General features: G+C 43.9%; 1 protein-coding gene across 1 annotated transcript; it reads right to left on the bottom strand.

Moving 5' to 3' along the window:
* Positions 1-307: 307 nt before the first annotated feature.
* Positions 308-17,473, bottom strand: MATN3 (matrilin 3). Its single transcript, XM_077916009.1, has 8 exons — positions 17,254-17,473; positions 11,920-12,486; positions 9,209-9,334; positions 8,365-8,490; positions 7,523-7,648; positions 5,970-6,095; positions 3,274-3,382; positions 308-1,281 (listed from the first exon to the last, which is right to left on the bottom strand). Exons 1-8 carry the CDS (start codon positions 17,471-17,473, stop codon positions 1,224-1,226), a joined length of 1,458 nt encoding a protein of 485 aa, XP_077772135.1. The 3' UTR covers positions 308-1,223.
* Positions 17,474-18,044: the final 571 nt, after the last annotated feature.

The raw sequence follows: 18,044 nt of genomic DNA, 5'->3' as shown, positions 1-18,044 counted from the left end.
GTTTACATCTCTATGTTATATTTACTTTTCAGGTGCTTATATAAATGTACTTCATTATTTTATCCAAGTTTAAATCATTTCATTTTATTCCCTCTCCCATAACATTCTTGATAAAAACCTATTTAACCTGAACTTAATTTTTAACTTTAAAACTATGAGATTAAATTATAGGAAGAGTTACAATATTGTGTCCTTTGAAAAGAAACCATTATATATTCAAAATAATTGGTAATTCAGTTTAATTTAAGAAAGTATGTTAATAGACAAAATTGATACAGGTCACAAAAACAGTCATAACAATAATATGTAAAGACAGTAACTTTTTTATTATACTAAAGACAATAGAAACCAAAAAAAAAGAAAAATTGAGTAGTCACAATTTAAAAGACTGTTCCCTTCTAAAAACTATAAGCTCTCAAGCTGAAAAAAAAAAGACATATACCAAGTATGTAAGAAAAGTTACGCTTAAACTTTAAAAAGTCACCATTAGGTGTGTGGTTACTTGTTAGAGCAGTATTTCTAGGTACATAATTTTATTGATTGGATCCTAAAGTCAAACAGTAAAGATAAGGTAAGATTTTTTTTTTGTCCTTGGTAAAAAGTTTATAATACTCTTAGATTCAAAACTAAAGTCTTTAGTTATGTGTTTCTTATATAATGTTTCATGTAATGTTCACTTGATCTAGATATGTGTGTTACAATCCCTTGATCACAGCTTCAGTAATACTCCAGCAAAAAGTGAGCAAAAAACAAATCCTTAAAGAAACAGTTCTAAATTATATTCACCTCAGTTTAATTATATGAGCTTTTTAATGTGTAAATACTTTGTATAATTTACACTCTCCATAATAAAACTGGTTTATACTATAAATACTACCAAGAGAAAATAGATCAAAAGTTTCCATCGTAAGAATGGAATGAATGAAATAAACATTTAAAAATTAAATGGCTCAATTGGTAAATAAAGAAATATTAAACTTTTCATTCTATTTCCTATGAATCATTTCACAGTCATAGCTTAGAGACACTAAAGTTTGCTCTTAAGGATCTGAACGTTTATTTCCTTAAAAAAATAATACTGATTCTCCAAAAAGACCCTCATACTACTTATCCAGTAATATTCAAGCATTTGCAATGGCAAATTATTAGCAGGAACATTGAAGTATGCAAAAATATGAAGTAAATCAAGCTCTTGGTATTTCCAGGTGAAAAATCTGAGTACTTCAACGACGTACTTGTCCGTATTCATCTGCTTGCAACTTCCCCAAAATGTCATCAAGTGACTAGTTGTTAAGGCCAATGCCTTTTATTTTTAGACATCAGAAAACATAAACACACTTTCAAACACTTCAATACAAGATAACAGAAAATAATTACGTTCTATTTATATTCTCATCAAAACTCTAAAATTCAAATGGTATTCTTTAGAGAGCATGTTATAAAGCAGAGGTCCTCAGAGATGATGATATACAGCAGTTGTCTGCAAACATTTTTGCTCCTATCCCCTAAAATAATTTTGACAAATAAGTGATGTCTGTGCATATTTAAACTATATGAAAATTTTCATCCTAAGTTTCAGTTACAAAATATACAATTTCTACCATATCATAAATAATGATTTTTTTAAAATAAAATCTAGGGGCACCTGGTTGGCTCAGTTGGTTAAGCGTCTGACTCTCTTTCACCTCAGGTCACGATCTCATTGGTCCTGAAATCAAGCCCTGCATTGGGCTCTGTGCTCAGCGGGGAGTCTGCATCCCCTCTCTGTCTCCCTCTGCACCCTCCCCACAGCTCATGCTGTCTGTCTGTCTCTGAAAGATATTAAATAAGTCTTTAAAACATTTTTTAATTAAAATATAAAATCTAAATTGGTCTTTCAAGTGTATCCTGTATACTAATACCACACTGAATGGATACCTACCAAAGTCTAAAATAAAATAGTTAAAGCAATTTGTATTTCCTTGTATTTGTATTTCCTTTCTACTTTCTCCACAGAATTTTATTCTACTTTGAATCTTGAAAATCTTTTCTTGATCGCCAAGGTTTCTTTGAGGAAAATTTACAAACAAAAAGCACATAAACACTTATATTGAAACTACCTTTAGTTTTCTTTGACCATAAGGCCCCCAGTTTTTTTAATCATCAGGATTGAGTTATCATTACAACTATTATGAGCACATAATTGATCAAATGACAAATAAATTATAAATGTTGACATAAAATTACTGAAAATAAAAGGCAGAGTTTAATTGGAAAAATATCTCTTAATGGAATAAATTGGGGGGAGTAGTGTTTATGAAGCCTTCATTTAAAAAACTGTTGATCTGGGAAATGAACAAGGGGTGGTGGAAAGGGAGGTGGGTGGGAAGTGGGGGTGACTGGGTGACGGGCACTGAGGGGGGCACTTGATGGGATGAGCACTGGGTGTTAGGCTATATGTTGGCAAATAGAACTCCAATTTAAAAAAAAAAAACTGTTGAACTGTCCCTTTGTTTGGCTCTCTGGAGATTTTACTTTTCCAAGAAATTCACGTTAGAAGATTCAGGTGAGATAAGAGGTATGCCTTCCTTCTGTAAAGTTAGGAGAATGGCAAAGTGAAGTGAGGAATGGGAACAGAAAATGCCAACTGACCCCCTGTGGCATTTTTGGTAGGTCAATTTAAGGATTTACAAAGGGATTTTTATAAAAACTTTTCTGTGCCCCACCCCCCATATCCCTATCACAATTTGAATACCACTCCTCTAAGATCCCTAGGGACAGTGTTGTTAACTTGAGCTAAGAAAAAGTACTTTTCCTGAGTTATTCCTTTGGTCAAAGAACTGATTTTGAATGTTTCTTGGATGGTACATGTTACATGTTGAAATCTGCTTTTGACCATTTGGCTGGCCAGCATAAAGTATGTGTCATCTGAGCTATCCCCTCACTAATCAGCCAACTCCTTCCATACATGTACAGATTCTGAACTAAGAAAGCCCATATTAAGGAATCAGCACAATAGTTCCATCTGTTAATAACTCAATTAGCATATACTGCTATGGAAAAGCACTAGAGAAAGAAGTAGTTCGGCAGCTTTTAACATGTAAATATTAAATGAGCAAAACAGTCTAGTAAAACATTTTAAAAGAACACTGAAAAAAAGTAAACACTGTATTACTATTGCTCATCTTAAAATGTAATGAATAGGGCCCTTATCCATGGAATGTCCTAAAATGTTTGGTTCATTTGTACTACCTAGGATGGCTCAAAGAAGAAAACCTTCCAGAAAGGATATGTTTGGCATTCAATCTCTGTAGATATGAGTTGACCCTATCCTGGAATGCCAGTGTGGCTTCACATCCACAAGCATCTTCTGTGGAGATGAGTCTTCGTGCTTCTTCAATGGCTGATGACGACAGTACACAAAATGTTATAGCTCGTTAGAAATCATAGCAAACCAGGAAATCTACAATTCAGTCCTTCCATTTGTAAGACTTAAATGCATTTTCCAGGAGGTAAAAGGATATAAGAGCACATAGAGGAAAAAATACTTTGGAATATTAATGTCAGAAGAAATTGAATTAGTTGTTGGGAATTGTCAAACCTAGCTGTTGATTATAGTAGAGTTCATTACATTCACTATACTTTTGTGACTGTTGGAAACCTTTCAATGATATAAATATGTAAAAAGTTGATGTAGGGAAGCCAAGAACACAGAGCTAAGATAATTAATCTTATTATGATACCATGTCCTCATTAAGAAATGAAAATGAGAACAATTCTCTCTTTGGCCAAAATATTTCAAGAATTAAAATCAGATAATTCCTGATTTTTTTATACAGACTCTTATTCTATTGAATGGTCTGAACTGAAAGTTCCATAAATACTTTGGAAGTAAAAATTCAGGTTTGTATCCTCATTTAAGTAAAGAACCTGGGAGAATGATAACGCTAACTCCTAGTTCTTTCTGAAATACAGTGAGGCAGCTATTCCTACTCACTATCGTAGCCCCTAAAGTTGCCTAATAGAAATAAGAGTAACTTCCCAGGTCTGAGGACTGATGAATAATCTTCCAATTGAGCATTACCATCATCTGAGGACAGAGAATGGTCCTTCACTGCTATGTTTTCTCCCACATTCTACAAAGGATATAGGGCTAACGTGACCATAAATTCACTTGATTAAATATAATCTATCCAAATTCTGTTGACTTTTAGGAACAGCTCCTTAAAACTCTCCAGCAACTTCCCATTTTCCTTTTTTTTTTTTTTTTTTTTTTTAAGATTTACACAGAGAAAGGCAGAGACACAGGCAGAGGAAGAAGCAGGCTCCATGCAGGGAGCCCGATGCGGGACTGGATCCCAGGACTCCAGGATCATGCCCTGGGCCGAAGGCAGGTGCTAAACCACTGAGCCACCCAGGGATCCCCAACTTCCCATTTTCCATAGAACAAAATACAAACTCCTTTCCCTCCCCACAGATCAGGATGACGTGGCCCCTGCCTCACCATGTTGGCACCACACTTCCCTGGGCTGCTGGTGCTTCCCTCACACTGGGCTGCCTCTCCCCTCCTCTCCCCCTGAAGCCACCACACAAGCCTCTGCACCGCCCTCCCTCCTTCTGCCAGCACCTCAATCCCAACCTAACTACAGCTGGTCCTCGGGTTTCAGAGGTCACTTCCTCAGAGAGACACTCCCAACCTGAAGCAAGTTCCCTAACCCCCACTGTCTCAGGACCCTGTTCTTTTCACATGGCTCTTCATTCATAAATTGCTATTTCCTTGTCTTTTCCCCTTAGACTGTTATCAAAGACCATATCCGTTTTGTTTGCGATTATATACCTAGTGCCTAAAACATAGTAGGTGGTCTATTTACTGAATGGCTGATAGAATGGTTGAAGGAACACACAAGTAACCCCAACACAAAGTGTCCTGGGCTGAAAGAGGACAGAGCCCAATGGAAGGGAAAGGGGAACTCTGGAAGAGAGGTAAGATTGAACTATGCCTGGGAATTAAAGAAATACATACAAACACTATTTTGTAGCATTTGACTCACACAAAGTAATTTAGAGAACACTTAGGCAAGTGATAAAGCATAATAAAAATAAACACTAATTAATAAAGCTACTACATAACTTAATTAAAATATTATGAATACTGTTGCAGAGACATCATTTAAGTAAAAGTAGAAACACTAGAAGACATTTGCAACACACAGGACAACAAAGAATTTATATGCAGAAATGTGAAGGATTCTTTTGAGTCAGTAATAAAAATACAAATAACCCAATAGAAAAGTAAGTGCATAAGTGGCATTTCCCAATAAAAATTTCAAATGACCAATAAATACAGGAAGAGGAGCTAAACCTCTCGAGGAGCCAGGAAATGAAAAAATGAAGACCATGGGGAGACACTTTTTTGCCTCCACTAGACTGGCAAAAATTGAATCCAACAAAACCCAATGTTGGCAAGGATTGTTGTCCTTAGATTTTGACAAGTAAGAGTGGTGAGGGAAAGGGGTCCCAGCAAAGGGTGGAAACGGGCAGGGCACGTTCCTGGAATATCTGCTCATCCACGTAATGTGGACAGCAGAGGCAAAAGAAATGAGTGGGTGAAGAAGAGAGGTTACCAGGAGTGGGGAGAGAAGGGAACAGGTTCAGAGCTTCAGTTTGGGATGATTGAGTTCTGCAGATGGACAACAGAACCATCACATAACTGTAGAAATGCACATAACACAGCTGAACTATACACTTAAAAATAGTTAAAATGCGAAATTGTGCATTATGTGGATCTACTGCCACCACCACCACAACAAAAAAATCCAACTTAGGAAAAGACTTTGATTAGAAAGAAACACAAAGAGAGAGGAAGGAATCACAAGGGAAGAATGGCTGGGAAGACAGCCGAGGGCCTCCAGAAGACTTGGGCCAGAGGAAAGCTTCCTCCTAGAAGATGATCCTTCCAAACAAAACAGGCTACAAGGAACAGCCTTTACCTGAACACGTCTTGTCGTCTTCATTCAAGATGTAGCCGGGGTAACAGTCGCAGTGATAGGCGGCCACCCCATCATCCACGCAAATGTGCTGGCAACCGTGAGAGCCCTGAGCACACTTGCTGCGAACTGCCCGAGAGCAGGGCAGGAGAGAAAACATTCCCAGGTTACAATGCGAAAGTAAACATGGATTTCTGAGAGACAAAAGCTTTGGTTTGGTTGCAACAGATGCTTAGAATGAACCCTTTAGTTGTCAGCTTTCAGGAGAAAACCTGTCTTCCTTGCCTACATCCCACATCACTCCCTTTACTGCCTCCCCCCTTGCCTACTCATTTCCTGCCAATATCTGGGAGCTCCTCCCCTTTTTCTCCTGCCTGGAGTATTGGGGCTGCACTGAGACTTGATTATATCCCAGAACTTACCTTTGGCTTCTCCCAATGCCCATAAATGCCTCCAACATCTCCAGCTACACAGGGATTATTTTCACCATCACCAAAAATAACATATTAGCGACCCACTTGCACAGGGAACTAACTTTGATGCTCACATAAATTTGCTGCTGTGATGACCAAGGGCCTGCCCTTGATAGCATACAAAGTGGGCCCTCCCTTACTGTCTGCCCCTCTCCCAGGCTAGTCTCTGCTTTCTCAAGATGTTCATTCTTTTCTGTGCCCAGCCTGTAAATTGCTCAGAGGCAGAAAATGTGCTTCCCTACATCCCCACAGTGCTTTGCACAGTCCTGGGAACCAAATAGTTGCTCAGTACTCTTTAATTGATTTTTTTTTTAAAGGGAATTGGTGATGTGCCATTTCCCTTCGTCTCTCTTGAAAAGGTCACATAATATCCCTCCTTGAGAAACCTGGAGCATATACATAAAAATCTTTAAAAAGTTTGATGAGGCCAAAATTTTAAACACCGTCTTAAATGGTAGGAATTCTCAGAAGTGTTTTCACATTACAAATGCCCCCCTGTTCTGCCAGTGAGCTTAAATCAAATTAATGAGGATTAGCCAAGTCATAAGGCTCAGATTCACAGAAGATTGATCATCTAGAAACTGTCAGGGAAGAACTTACTTCCAACTTACTGGAAGACCTGTGTGGGTCTAACTCAGTCATTGACAAAGTCTCCTTTACTAAAAGGATCCAGCTTTAAGATTAACACTACAGAAAAGTTCCAGGCCAAGTTTTAATTGGAAAAAGATCAGTTCAGCCTATCACACCAAACAGTTACTGTCCAACTGACTTCCTCTAAAGCTCCCATTTGCTTTACAAGTCCCCAGTGGACGGAGCCATAAAATTTTCCTGGATAAGGATTCTACATTCAATGAGTGTTTCTCATAGCCCTCACTCCCTACCCATTTCTAAAGTGCGCTGTTTGCAAAATCAAGTGAGCTCACTGCTGTCTGAGCAATGCATGTGTTAGTCTATAAGTGTGGTGGAAGGTCTAAAGCCCGATTCTTTCAAATATCTTCAAGAATCTCTTCCTGTGTGAATCGCAAGTTGGTTTCACTGCCACAGAAAGTGCCAGCTATGAAAGAATTTGTAGAGTGATCTTACCCGAACATGTTTTATTATCTGCATTCAGAGTATAGCCCTCGTAGCATTCACAGTGATGGGACCCAGCTCTGTCATTCACACAAACGTGCTGGCAGCCATGTGTACCAAAAGCGCACTGGTCTTGAGCTGCCAAACAAAAGTCCAGAAGAAAAGAAATTAAAAATGGAAAAGTCTTTTCTTACCCATATGTAGAAATCTTCTTACCTGTAGCTAGAAATCGATAAGAAGCAAATCTATTGGAAACCTTCCACAGCCATCCGTACTATCGGTTCACATTGGAAGTTAGTGGAGTTGAATAAAATCCTATGCGCACAGTCCTTATTCTTTTTCCTTTCCCAACTGCTTTGTCTTTTTTTTAAAGGTCTTATTTATTTGTCAGAGAGACAGAGAGAACACAAGCAGAGGGAGCAGATGGCAGAGGGAGAAGCATACTCTCCACAGAGCAAGGAACCTGATGCAGGACTCAATCCCAGGACCCTGGAATCATGCCCTGAGCTAAAGGCAAATGCTCAACCACTGAGCCATCCAGGCGCCCCAGAGCGTTCTTTGATTTTATTTTATTTTTTCATTCTCTCATTGTAATTCACTAAACTGTCTTTAGCATTTGGAAAGCACTGCCAGGGCGAGGTACAGAGAATGGAATGCACAACACACTCCCCCATGTGGGCCATGATACAGACATAACACACTGCCATTTCTGACTTTTCTAGGAAGGCTCGGAAATTGCAAATGCCCAAGAGAGAAAAACCAAGTACCTTGTCAGCGTGACCTACCCTCCAATACTGGCTAGGTAGGTATGCAGAGAGGGAGGTAGCAAAAATAAAGCCTTCTCCCCCACTTACCTGAGCATGTCTTCTTGTCTTCATTCAAGGTATAGCCTTCATAGCACTCACAATGATAAGAGCCAGTCCTGTCGTTCACACAGATGTGTTCGCATCCATGAGTATTAAGGGCACACTTATCAATAGCTATCAAAAGATCATCAGAACAAAGGTGAATGCATGGAAAACGTGGCAAATTAATTAAGAGTACTACACACACACACACACATCTCATACTACCTAAACAAGGTTGCTTAGCACAACAGAAAAGCCCCAGGACAGGAGGTTGGGAACTGATTTCTGTGCTGGCTCTTTCACTAACAGACCCCATGACATGGGTAAGTCTTCCTTCCCTGGCTCTCAATTACATCATCTGTAAAAATTAGTAGTTTCCTTCCTCTCAGAAACTTTTTCTGAGGATTTAAACCAAAATGGCCCTAATTCCCATCTTTACTGATCGTGTGTGTATATTCACATACCAGATAAATAAGAACCTGTCTAAACTTTCTTCTGTGCCTAAATCCAATGAGCAGCTGTGGTCACAGAGACAAAGGGGCAGCTTGTATTTAATCAAGTAAAATCCAGGACAAGTTCCAAATCCTCAAAAGGACCAAGTTTTGACTCCCTTCCTTACTAACCCATTTCCCTACTAACCCTGTTCTCTAAAACTAATTATAAGAACTATAAATAAGCTGATTCATGTATTACCTCACTTCTCTCCAATAGTTTTGGAGGAAAAACACTGATAAGCAACAGGGAACCCACTAAAGAGCAATTAGGAGAAAAGCAGAAGGCCGGTCCATGGCCAGGAGAGAAGGTCCCCAGACAAACCCCAGCCAGGCACTCTCCCTGAAGCGGGCCTCACCTGAACATGTCTTCATATCAGCGTTCAAGGAGTATCCTTGGCTACACTCACAGTGGTGCTTGCCGTCCCCATCACTGACACACACGTGCTGGCACTGGTGTGTGCCAAGTGCGCACGGGTCCGAAGCTGTGCATGGGAAGTTTACAGGAATCAGTATGGAAACATCAAAAACATTCCAGACACTTTCTTCCATGTCAAAAAAGACCTCGCTCTCTGGTTCCTTTTCAATTATAGGGCACTCTAAAAACTGCCTGTTTGTTTTCTGCCTCTGGCTCACTGGAAATACCACTCTCACATTAATCATGTTACTAGTTTAAAATTATAGATCTCGTTGTCAGCTTTCTCAAAGAAAAAGGAAATTTTGAATTTGGAGCTGAAGCCAACACTTACAGGGATCAGACAACTTGATATTTTATTCAGTGTATCCACCTAGCCCAGGAAGAAGGCTTCTACTTCCCAACTCAAGACCTGGGGAGAACTACAACATACTTCTTGAAGATCTATGAGCTAGTTGTCCTGTTGCAGCCAGAATCTGCTTTCCAAGGGCTCTACAGTTTGGGTCAGAACAGAATTCACACACAGGTAGGCCTCTTAGCCTGGAACTCACTCATTCTTGGACGAGTTACAGATGTGAAGATGTGAACATGTAAACGATGGAGGGCAAGGCAGGTAACTGCCTTCTGAATGAGCAGCACGGATGCATGAGCCTAAACGTCCACGTAGGCAGCCTCACAGCCACTAACGTCTACAAGGTGAATGGGCTCCCATGCTCAACACAAGCAGGTAAAAAGAAAAGGAAGAATGGAATAAATGAGATTATGTCAGCTAGGCTGCATCCCCATCTTTTCACTCTTGGAGGTGTTTATATCTTGTTGGATTTTTTTTTTTCCTAGTGACATGTTTTGAAAGAAAAATCAATGAATTTAGTCATTTCTGAGAAACCAAGGAGGCCTGTTGGAGGAGGCTGGCACTCCTGGGCAGGTAACCCAGCCTCGACTGTTTTGGCAACAGGTCAAGGCTAATATTTTCCCAAAGAAGGGCCTTTTCATGGAGTGATCTTTCCAACCCGTTGACTACAACAAGCTGCCCCTCAGTCTTTTTTCCATAGAGAGGACATTTTTTCCCCCAGAACAAGCAGGTCTTTTGTACCAGAAGGAAAAGATCACCACTCACCACTTGCTACTTTATGGCCTGCAAGCCCAACCCCAGGTGCTAGCTTTGAGACCCAACTCTGCCACAGGCCAGTGTCTTTATGGAAAAGCTCTCACCCGCAAGCACAGGGGGTTTTCCTGGGTGAAAGAAAGCCATGTTCTTTTGAGAAACCAATGAATACCAAGTAGATGCCACCAAAGCCAAGGACAGCTTGTGAAGGCCCAGTGTCCTGAGACAGGAAAGACAAGGGGCCACCAGCCAGGTCTGGCTGAGTTGAGGCCAAACTTTGCTCCAGACCAAGACTTCATCTCCCATTTCCTGACAAACTAGGGTGATTGCTGAGCTCCACAGTGATTTCAATATAAAGTCTTGTTGAAATTCACAATTGTAATTACGGATTCACTTGTGTGTCTCATCACCATCCCCAGACTACTGCTTGAAAGTAGGGAGGTACCTTTGTCTTTGTAAAGATACCTTTATCCTTGTGTCATCAGTGATCCACTAATATGTATCAAATAAAGAGATGGGGAGTAGGTGATACAGCAAAAGGTATTACATTTAAAAATTCACCTGAACTAGAAATTTGCCCACACCTGTTTGGATAATTCCACAGATGGCTTTGAAACACTGTATCTCTAAATGATAAAAAATAAATAAAGCATGAATATAGATAGAAAGACAGACATATAGACAGATAGATGGATGCAAAGAAAAAGAGAAACTTAAAAGTAAAAAAATATGTTTCATACATTCATAATTCTGATCTAAAAATAGAGCCCAGCAGTAAATGGATTCATATTCATGGATTTGACTGATACATGCTAAATGAATTAAATTAGTTCCAATTAAATTAGCATGCTCATTCTCAAACTCCATCCTAAAGGAAAAAAGACAGAAGGACAGTAACAATCTTTTTTTTTTTTTTTTTTTAAATCTGCTTCTGGCTACCGCACAAGTGGAATGAAATCCCACCCACCCCCCACCCCTGGTTCTTAATCCTGTCCCTCCACAAAGAATTATCAGATGAAGAGCAGAATCTGAAAACTAAGAGTACCTAGAGAATAAGCAAAACCCTGACAGTTACACTGGAACACCAACTGATCCTTCCATGGGCAGACAGATGCTGCTCCCTGTCTTCTTCAGGAAAACAAGCAGAGTTCTGTTAAAATCCTGAGATGGTAAAGCTAAAGAAAATATCTAGGAAAAATGGAGTTGTGGGCAGAGAGGAGAAAAGAGGTGTCTTGAGTTTTTCATTTTTATTTTTTTCTGAGCACATCAGGGAACAGCAGGATCATTTATCCTGGATATTTCCAGACCTTCACATTTCTAATGCAAACATGAAGATTTTTATGAGCAAACCAAGTTACATATAAAGCAACTCTATATTCCTAAACCAACAAAGTGTGTTTAAGTTGGGAAAAAACACAAGGAAAGCACTGCTTATATTTCAGTTTTCCATAAAGTTTCCACCAAAAAATAAATAAATAAATAGATCTTTTTTTCTTTGGATACACAACATCTGAATATAACATCCTTTCTAGTTGAGAGCAAAGACTTACCACAAAAGGTTTCCTGGAATCTAGAGGAAAGTTTCTCAATGACCCCATAGGTCTCCACGTAGAAAACATGCTCATCTAGTGGCTCACTGGCAATTATCTTGAGGGACTCCATGTCTGCCCGGTCCACGCCCACAGCATACAGCTCAATACCAGATGCCCGGGCCCGAGCCGCCACCTCGTTCACCTGGTCCTGGGGCCTCCCGTCTGTCACAATGATGGCCACCTTAGGGATGTTGGAAGTGGGCCCCCGAGCACCTGCCTCCTCGGTGAAGGCCTCATCCATGGCTGTCTGGATAGCCAGGCCTGACATGGTGCCTGTAGACAAGGGTGTGATCCGGGCCACGGCCTGCTTCAGGGACTGCTTATCCGAGTAGGTCTGCAGATGGAACTCAATCTTCACAGTGCTAGCATAGTTCACCACTGCCACCCGTGTGTCCGCCGCCCCAATGTCCAGAGTGTCAATTATCTGGGAGACAAAGGTTTTCACCTTGGTGAACTCCAGGGGCCGCACACTGCGAGAACTATCGATGATGAACACCAAATCCAACGGCCTGCTCTTGCAAACACCTGCAGAGAAAGATGTGGGCAACAAGCAAGGCTGAGCAATGATGGGATCCCAATCAGAGACAGGGCAATCCTCGGAGAGCCCTGGGGTTGGAGGCGCTACTATCTGTTCTCGTCCCCAAGACCATCCTCCCTTTAGAGGTTGAAAGCACCAAGGTCTTCCAAATTCCCTATGAGAATTCACAGAAGAGGTGAAGTTCCTCCAAATATCTCCCTGCAGGCTGGCTGAACCCCAAACTTCCACCTACAACCTCATCCCTCTGCTTCAGGTATAGCTCCCAAGGTTCCTCTTGACTCCCAAGGTTTCCAGACCTTTCTTGGGCACCTGGGCCATGGGACCATGGGACAGGGTAATGGAACAGTGTCCCTAAATGGCGTGAAAGGTGAACTCAGGACAGCCTCGCTGCCCTGCCCAGGCCTCACAGATACCTCAGGCAATGGCTGCATCAGAGACAAGCACACTGGTGCTTTCCTGGAGGCTTTCTTCTTCTACTTCACCACCAGCAGGGTAAACACTGCCCCCAGTCAGCACCCTCTCCTTCTCATCATTTATCAGGCTTTAGTGAACCTCGTGAGTCTGAGATACTTAAAAGTGAAAAGAGGAATGACAACTTAATCTGATCCATGTCTGTCATGCTTCCAACTCTGCGTGTGTCTGGTTTTCAGGAGCAGAGATGCCCACTGGTGTCTACCCTCTGCCCCCCCCCAAACTCCCGCAGTCATCTCTTCCATTTTTTTCATTCACCAAATACTTTTCTGGGGACATATCATGTATTCAACCCCGGGGCTACAGAAGCAAAGAAGCTTGTATGTTTCCTACTCAAAAGTACCGAGCACCAGGCACGTGGGTGGCACAAGTGGGTTAAGCGTTCGGCTCAGGTCATGATCTCAGAGTCTTGAGATCAAGCCCTGAGTTGGCTCTGTGCTCAGTGCAGAGTCAGCTTGAGATCCTGTGTGTGTGTGTGTGTGTGTGTGTGTGTGTGTGTGTGTGTTCTCTCAAATAAATAAATCTCTGGGGGGAAAAAAAGTACCAAGTACCTTGTAATAACACCACACATCTTTGGGGCTCCTGAGTAGCTCAGTTATTTAAGCGTCTGTCTTTGGCTTGGGTCATGATCCTGGGGTCCTGGGATTGAGCCCCACATCAGGCTCCCTGCTTAGGGGAGGGGAGTCTGCTTCTCCCTCTCCCTTTCTCTCTCTCATTTGAGAAATTTGAGATAGAGTGAGCAAACAGGAGAGCAGAGGGGGTTGGGGGGGAAGGGGAGCAGGGCAGAGGGAGAGGGAAAAGCAGGCTCCCTACTGAGCAGGGAGCCTGACATAGGACTCAACCCCAGGACCCAGAGATCATGACCTGAGCAGAAGGCAGATGCTTAGCCAGCTGAGCCACCCAGATGCCCCTAAATGAAATCTTTAAAAAAAAAAAAAAAAGAAAGAAACCACACACGTGCTCGTTTTCATCTCTTCTTTCTTCCCCTTTCCCCCCAGTCTTGTTCTACATTCCTTCTTCTCCTAGCCACCAAAATCAAGTCCAAAAGTCAGGATTGGTTGAGAGAAAAAACAGTAATTAAACATCTTTTCCGAGTCATTCCTCCTCCTCTATACAAACACACACACACACACACACACACACACACACACACACACACACCCCTAATGTCCTAAATGGAAATGTGACTGGTGCTTGGGCATAAAGCATCAACCAGGGTTCTTTCCTTCCAGGATCTGGACGGTGACGCTACTATAAGAAAGCGATTTACTCAGTGACTAAGGGGAAAAGATAGATTCAAAACAAACTCCTGGGCAAGACAGTTTATGACAGAAAAAGCCCTATCTGGAACAGGAATGATGCCTCCATATAGTTTTCTTCTAAAAATGGAAAATTATCCTCTCAGTTTTATCCTGCTTCCTAGAGGTATTCAATTAAGAAAATAAACCATACCCTACTTTCAAGAACATTTTAGAGATCACAGGATACAAATAAAACAACCCTGTGAAGTCAGAGAGGCAGAGGTTGTTTTTAATACCCATTTTATAGGCGAGAAGCCTGAGGTTCTGGAAGGTGTGTGAGCCAGAAAACAGCAGGTCATGGTTTGGACTCCAGGTTTCCTGACTCCCAGCCTAATGGGGCTTTCCACTGAATGGTTGCCTCTCTTTCTGAGGCAATATTTTCCACCACAAAAAAATCAACATTATCTCATGTACCCAGTAAATAAACATCCTGCTTGTTGACTTTGAGCCACCACCTGAAATATGCTGTATGTCATGTATTTAGTTAAGTCAAAAGGAATTAAGTCTTTTTTTTTTTTTTAAACAACTCTCGAATTTCATTTCATCCCTTAATTACCATGAAACAGGAGCAAGGAAGAATAATCATGATGAAAATCCCTCCTGGACATAGATGTAGGTATTTTTACATAATTGGAATAAAAAGAAAAATACATGGTGATACAAAATCCATATTTGACAGTGATTTCACTAATACCCAAATGGTATCCTTACTAATGTCAAGGTTATATTCTCATGGTTAATGTGCAGGATTCCTTCCTTCTCACACGGAATCCTTTATGGGAGGTTACAGGAGGTATGGTAGGCAAAATAAAGCTTCCTCCCCCCAAAGATGTCCAGGTCCTAACCCCCAGAACCTGTAAGTATGTTACTTTACATGGCAAAAAAAGACTGCAGATGTGATTATATTAATGACCTGGAGATAGGGAGTTTATCCTGGATTATTGGGATGGGTCCAGTGTAATTACAGAGGCTTTGAGAAGTGGAAGAGAAAGGCAGGAGAGATCAGAGTGAGGAGATGTGAGGAGGTCCCAACCTGCCCTTGGTGGCTTTGAAAATAGCGAAAAGGCCATGAGTCGAGGAGTGAAGGTAGCCTCTACATGCTGAACCGGGCAAGGAAACAGCCTCCCCAAAATCTTTCCCAAAGGAACACCGTCCTGCTGACACAACTTTAGCCTTTTGAGACTAGTACTGGACTTGTGATCTACAGAACTCGTAGATAATAACTGTGTACTGTTTTTACGTCACTAAGTTTGTGCTAATTGGTTACAGCAGCAATAGAAATCTAATACAGGGCTTCAACAAGGATGGCGGGAAATTCTGTGAGCATCTGCTTACTCCCGATTTGGACCCCCTCTGCAACATCATTGCTTTTGAATCTCACTCCCCTTTACTAGATTGCAGCACTTTGACTCTCAGAAACCAAGAAAGGGAGAATCTGAATTTCCTAAAAGATTTCCATACTTACAATTTTGCTGACTTTTGATAGTCCTGCTAGAAACAAAAGCCCATAGCAAAGCGTAGCAATTTCCAGTTGCAAAAAGGAGGGAATTTGGGGAAGAGTGAAATATGATGTTTATTAAGGGGTTATCACTCAAGCAAGATCAGTTTGGATTCCAAGCAATGCAGGGCCAGTGCTGCTTTGGGGGAACATGAACAACTGGCGCAGATCCCTCCTCCCTCTCCCAGTCCCGCTCCCAAGGGAGGTGCGTCAGGGCCAGAGGCCAGGTTGCCTTTTAGAAGAAAGGTTTCCCTACACTTGCCAACCCACCCACCCTCTGAATTTAATCCTTGTGAACCGTGGTACTCCAGCTCAAAGACAATGCTGTCACCATTTTGGATCCAGCCCGTTGGAGCTGATGCAGCAAAGAATCTTTTGTGCTCTTTCTCAACATTATCCAGGAAGGTGCAGAAGGGCATAGACAAAAGAGATCGACTTGAGTCCCTGGATGAATGAGATTGGAGACCCAGAAAATGGTTTGGTGCAGCCTCTCTTCAGCAAGACCGACACTGGATGTTTTGGTAATGAAGACCAAATTTTACATAAACGATTTCAAGAGCTTGGTAGATGGTAGCAGCAGAAAGATCCTTGTGTAGGATTTTGAAGCCCTGTGTTTTATTCTGGGCTCTGACACTGATTTCCTGAGTCATTTGATAAGCCTCAGTTTATATGCTTTTAGGGGTTGTGTCAGATGAGCTTCTAACTGCTGCTCTAGGAACCTCTGCCAGAGGAACCAACGACTGACCAAAAAGGGCAATGGAATTGTTCATGAAAGATCCAGTGTCTTGGGTGTTTGAGGATCTAAGAGAGTAGGGGTTGGGATTGGGACCCAGTCTGTTCAAACAGAACACCTGGTCAGGGGCGGAAGACGAGGTGGAAACAGGATGGTCACAAGAGAGGTCTGGGGCCATCCAGGGGGCACCTTGGGTTTCCTTCCTGGCTTCCCACCCCCACTCCCTGGTGTGAATTCCAGTCTGAAATTTGGTCCAGATCCTAGACTGGACGGAGACAGTTTGAAGGCTGAGGCCAGAGGAAGGAGGGTCACACACCGACCTGGGGCTATAGATGAAGTGATTCCTGAGAACCGAAGGCAGAGTCCCGGGAAGGGTCTGTTCAGCTGCGCAGTTAGGGGCTGGCACAGGGGGCTGGGAGGCGCAGGTGTTCCCTCGCTGCCTCGTCTTCCAGGGAAAGTGGCTGGAGTTTGAGCTTCAGGCGACCCAAATTCTAGCCCCGACTACGAGTGACCTTGGGCATCCCCCTTCCCTTCTCTGGACCTGTTTCCCCACAGGATTCTTGGGGGAGGGGATTCTTTCTCCCGCATCGCAGTCTGGCTCAGGCTGGGCTGGACCAAGCCCTTGGCGGCTTCAGGGGGCGTCTCCTGCTCGATGCTCCGCTTCCCTACGACCCATCCCTCCCGCCCCCTTTCCTCCCGCCGGCCGCTCCCTCCCAGGCGGGGGGTCCCACTCCCGCCCCCGCCCCCGTACCTGCGCCGCGGGCCCCGCCGGGCTGGCGGGCCCCGGGAAGGGGCGCGCGGGTGGGGGCGGCCGGAGCGGGGCGGCGCCCGGGGCTGCCCCCTGGGCCGCGCGTGCCCAGCCTCCGCCAGCCCGGCCGGGTCAGGGGGCCGGGGGCGGCGGGGGCCGGCGGCGGCAGCAGCAGCAGCAGCGGCCAGAGCAGCAGGAGCAGTCCCGAGAGGTGACGCGGCATAGCGGGCTCCGCGCTCCGGCAGGGGTCGGTCGTCGAAGGTCGGCTCGCGGCAGCAGCCCAGCGCCGAGCCGCGCGCCCTGGCGGCCAATTTAAAGGTCCCGCCGCCCCGCGCCCCGCCCCCGCCCCGCCCACATCCCGCCCCGCCCCCCGCCGGAGCGCGGGAGGAGCCACCGGGCGCGGCGCCCGGGGCCCGCGGGAGCCGGTCGGCGCATTCCGGCGGCAGAAACGGAATGTCTGGGGCGAGACGGCGGCGGCGCGGTGCCCGGAGCCCGGAGCCCGGAGCCCGGAGCCCGGGCCCGTCTGGGTGGGCTCGGCCGGGCGCCCCTGGCCGCGCGCCCCCCGACCCTGTGCCGGGGCCTGCGGACCCCCGGCCCGCCCGCCCCGCGCCCTCCTGCGCGCTGCAGGCCCGACCCGGGCGCAGCCGAGGCCCCGGGCTCTGCTTTCCCGCTGCCGCCCGCGGTGCCTGCGGCGGGGTCCGCCCCCCTCCTCGCACCGCATTCCTTGCCCCCGCCAAGCAACCCGAGTCTTGCTGTGGGCTCTCAGTAAAAGAAAAAGAAAAAAAAAAAAAGCC

The sequence above is a fragment of the Canis aureus genome, chromosome 12 (genome assembly GCF_053574225.1).
Source record: "Canis aureus isolate CA01 chromosome 12, VMU_Caureus_v.1.0, whole genome shotgun sequence".
In the NCBI taxonomy this organism is placed as follows: domain Eukaryota; kingdom Metazoa; phylum Chordata; class Mammalia; order Carnivora; family Canidae; genus Canis; species Canis aureus.
The sequence above is the reverse complement of the archived record's forward strand: the minus strand, read 5'-3'. Positions and strand labels throughout refer to the sequence as shown.

What these genes read in the sequence shown, in the direction of transcription:
- MATN3 (XM_077916009.1), bottom strand. Translation starts at nt 17,473, where the DNA reads ATGCCGCGTCACCTCTCGGGACTGCTCCTGCTGCTCTGGCCGCTGCTG. An exon ending in TGATATGAAGACATGTTCAG is followed by an intron (nt 8,491 to 9,208) that starts GTGAGGCCCGCT and finishes ATCTTTTGATAG; the next exon opens with CTATTGATAAGTGTGCCCTT. An exon ending in AGACGACAAGACGTGTTCAG is followed by an intron (nt 3,383 to 5,969) that starts GTAAAGGCTGTT and finishes TGTCGTCATCAG; the next exon opens with CCATTGAAGAAGCACGAAGA.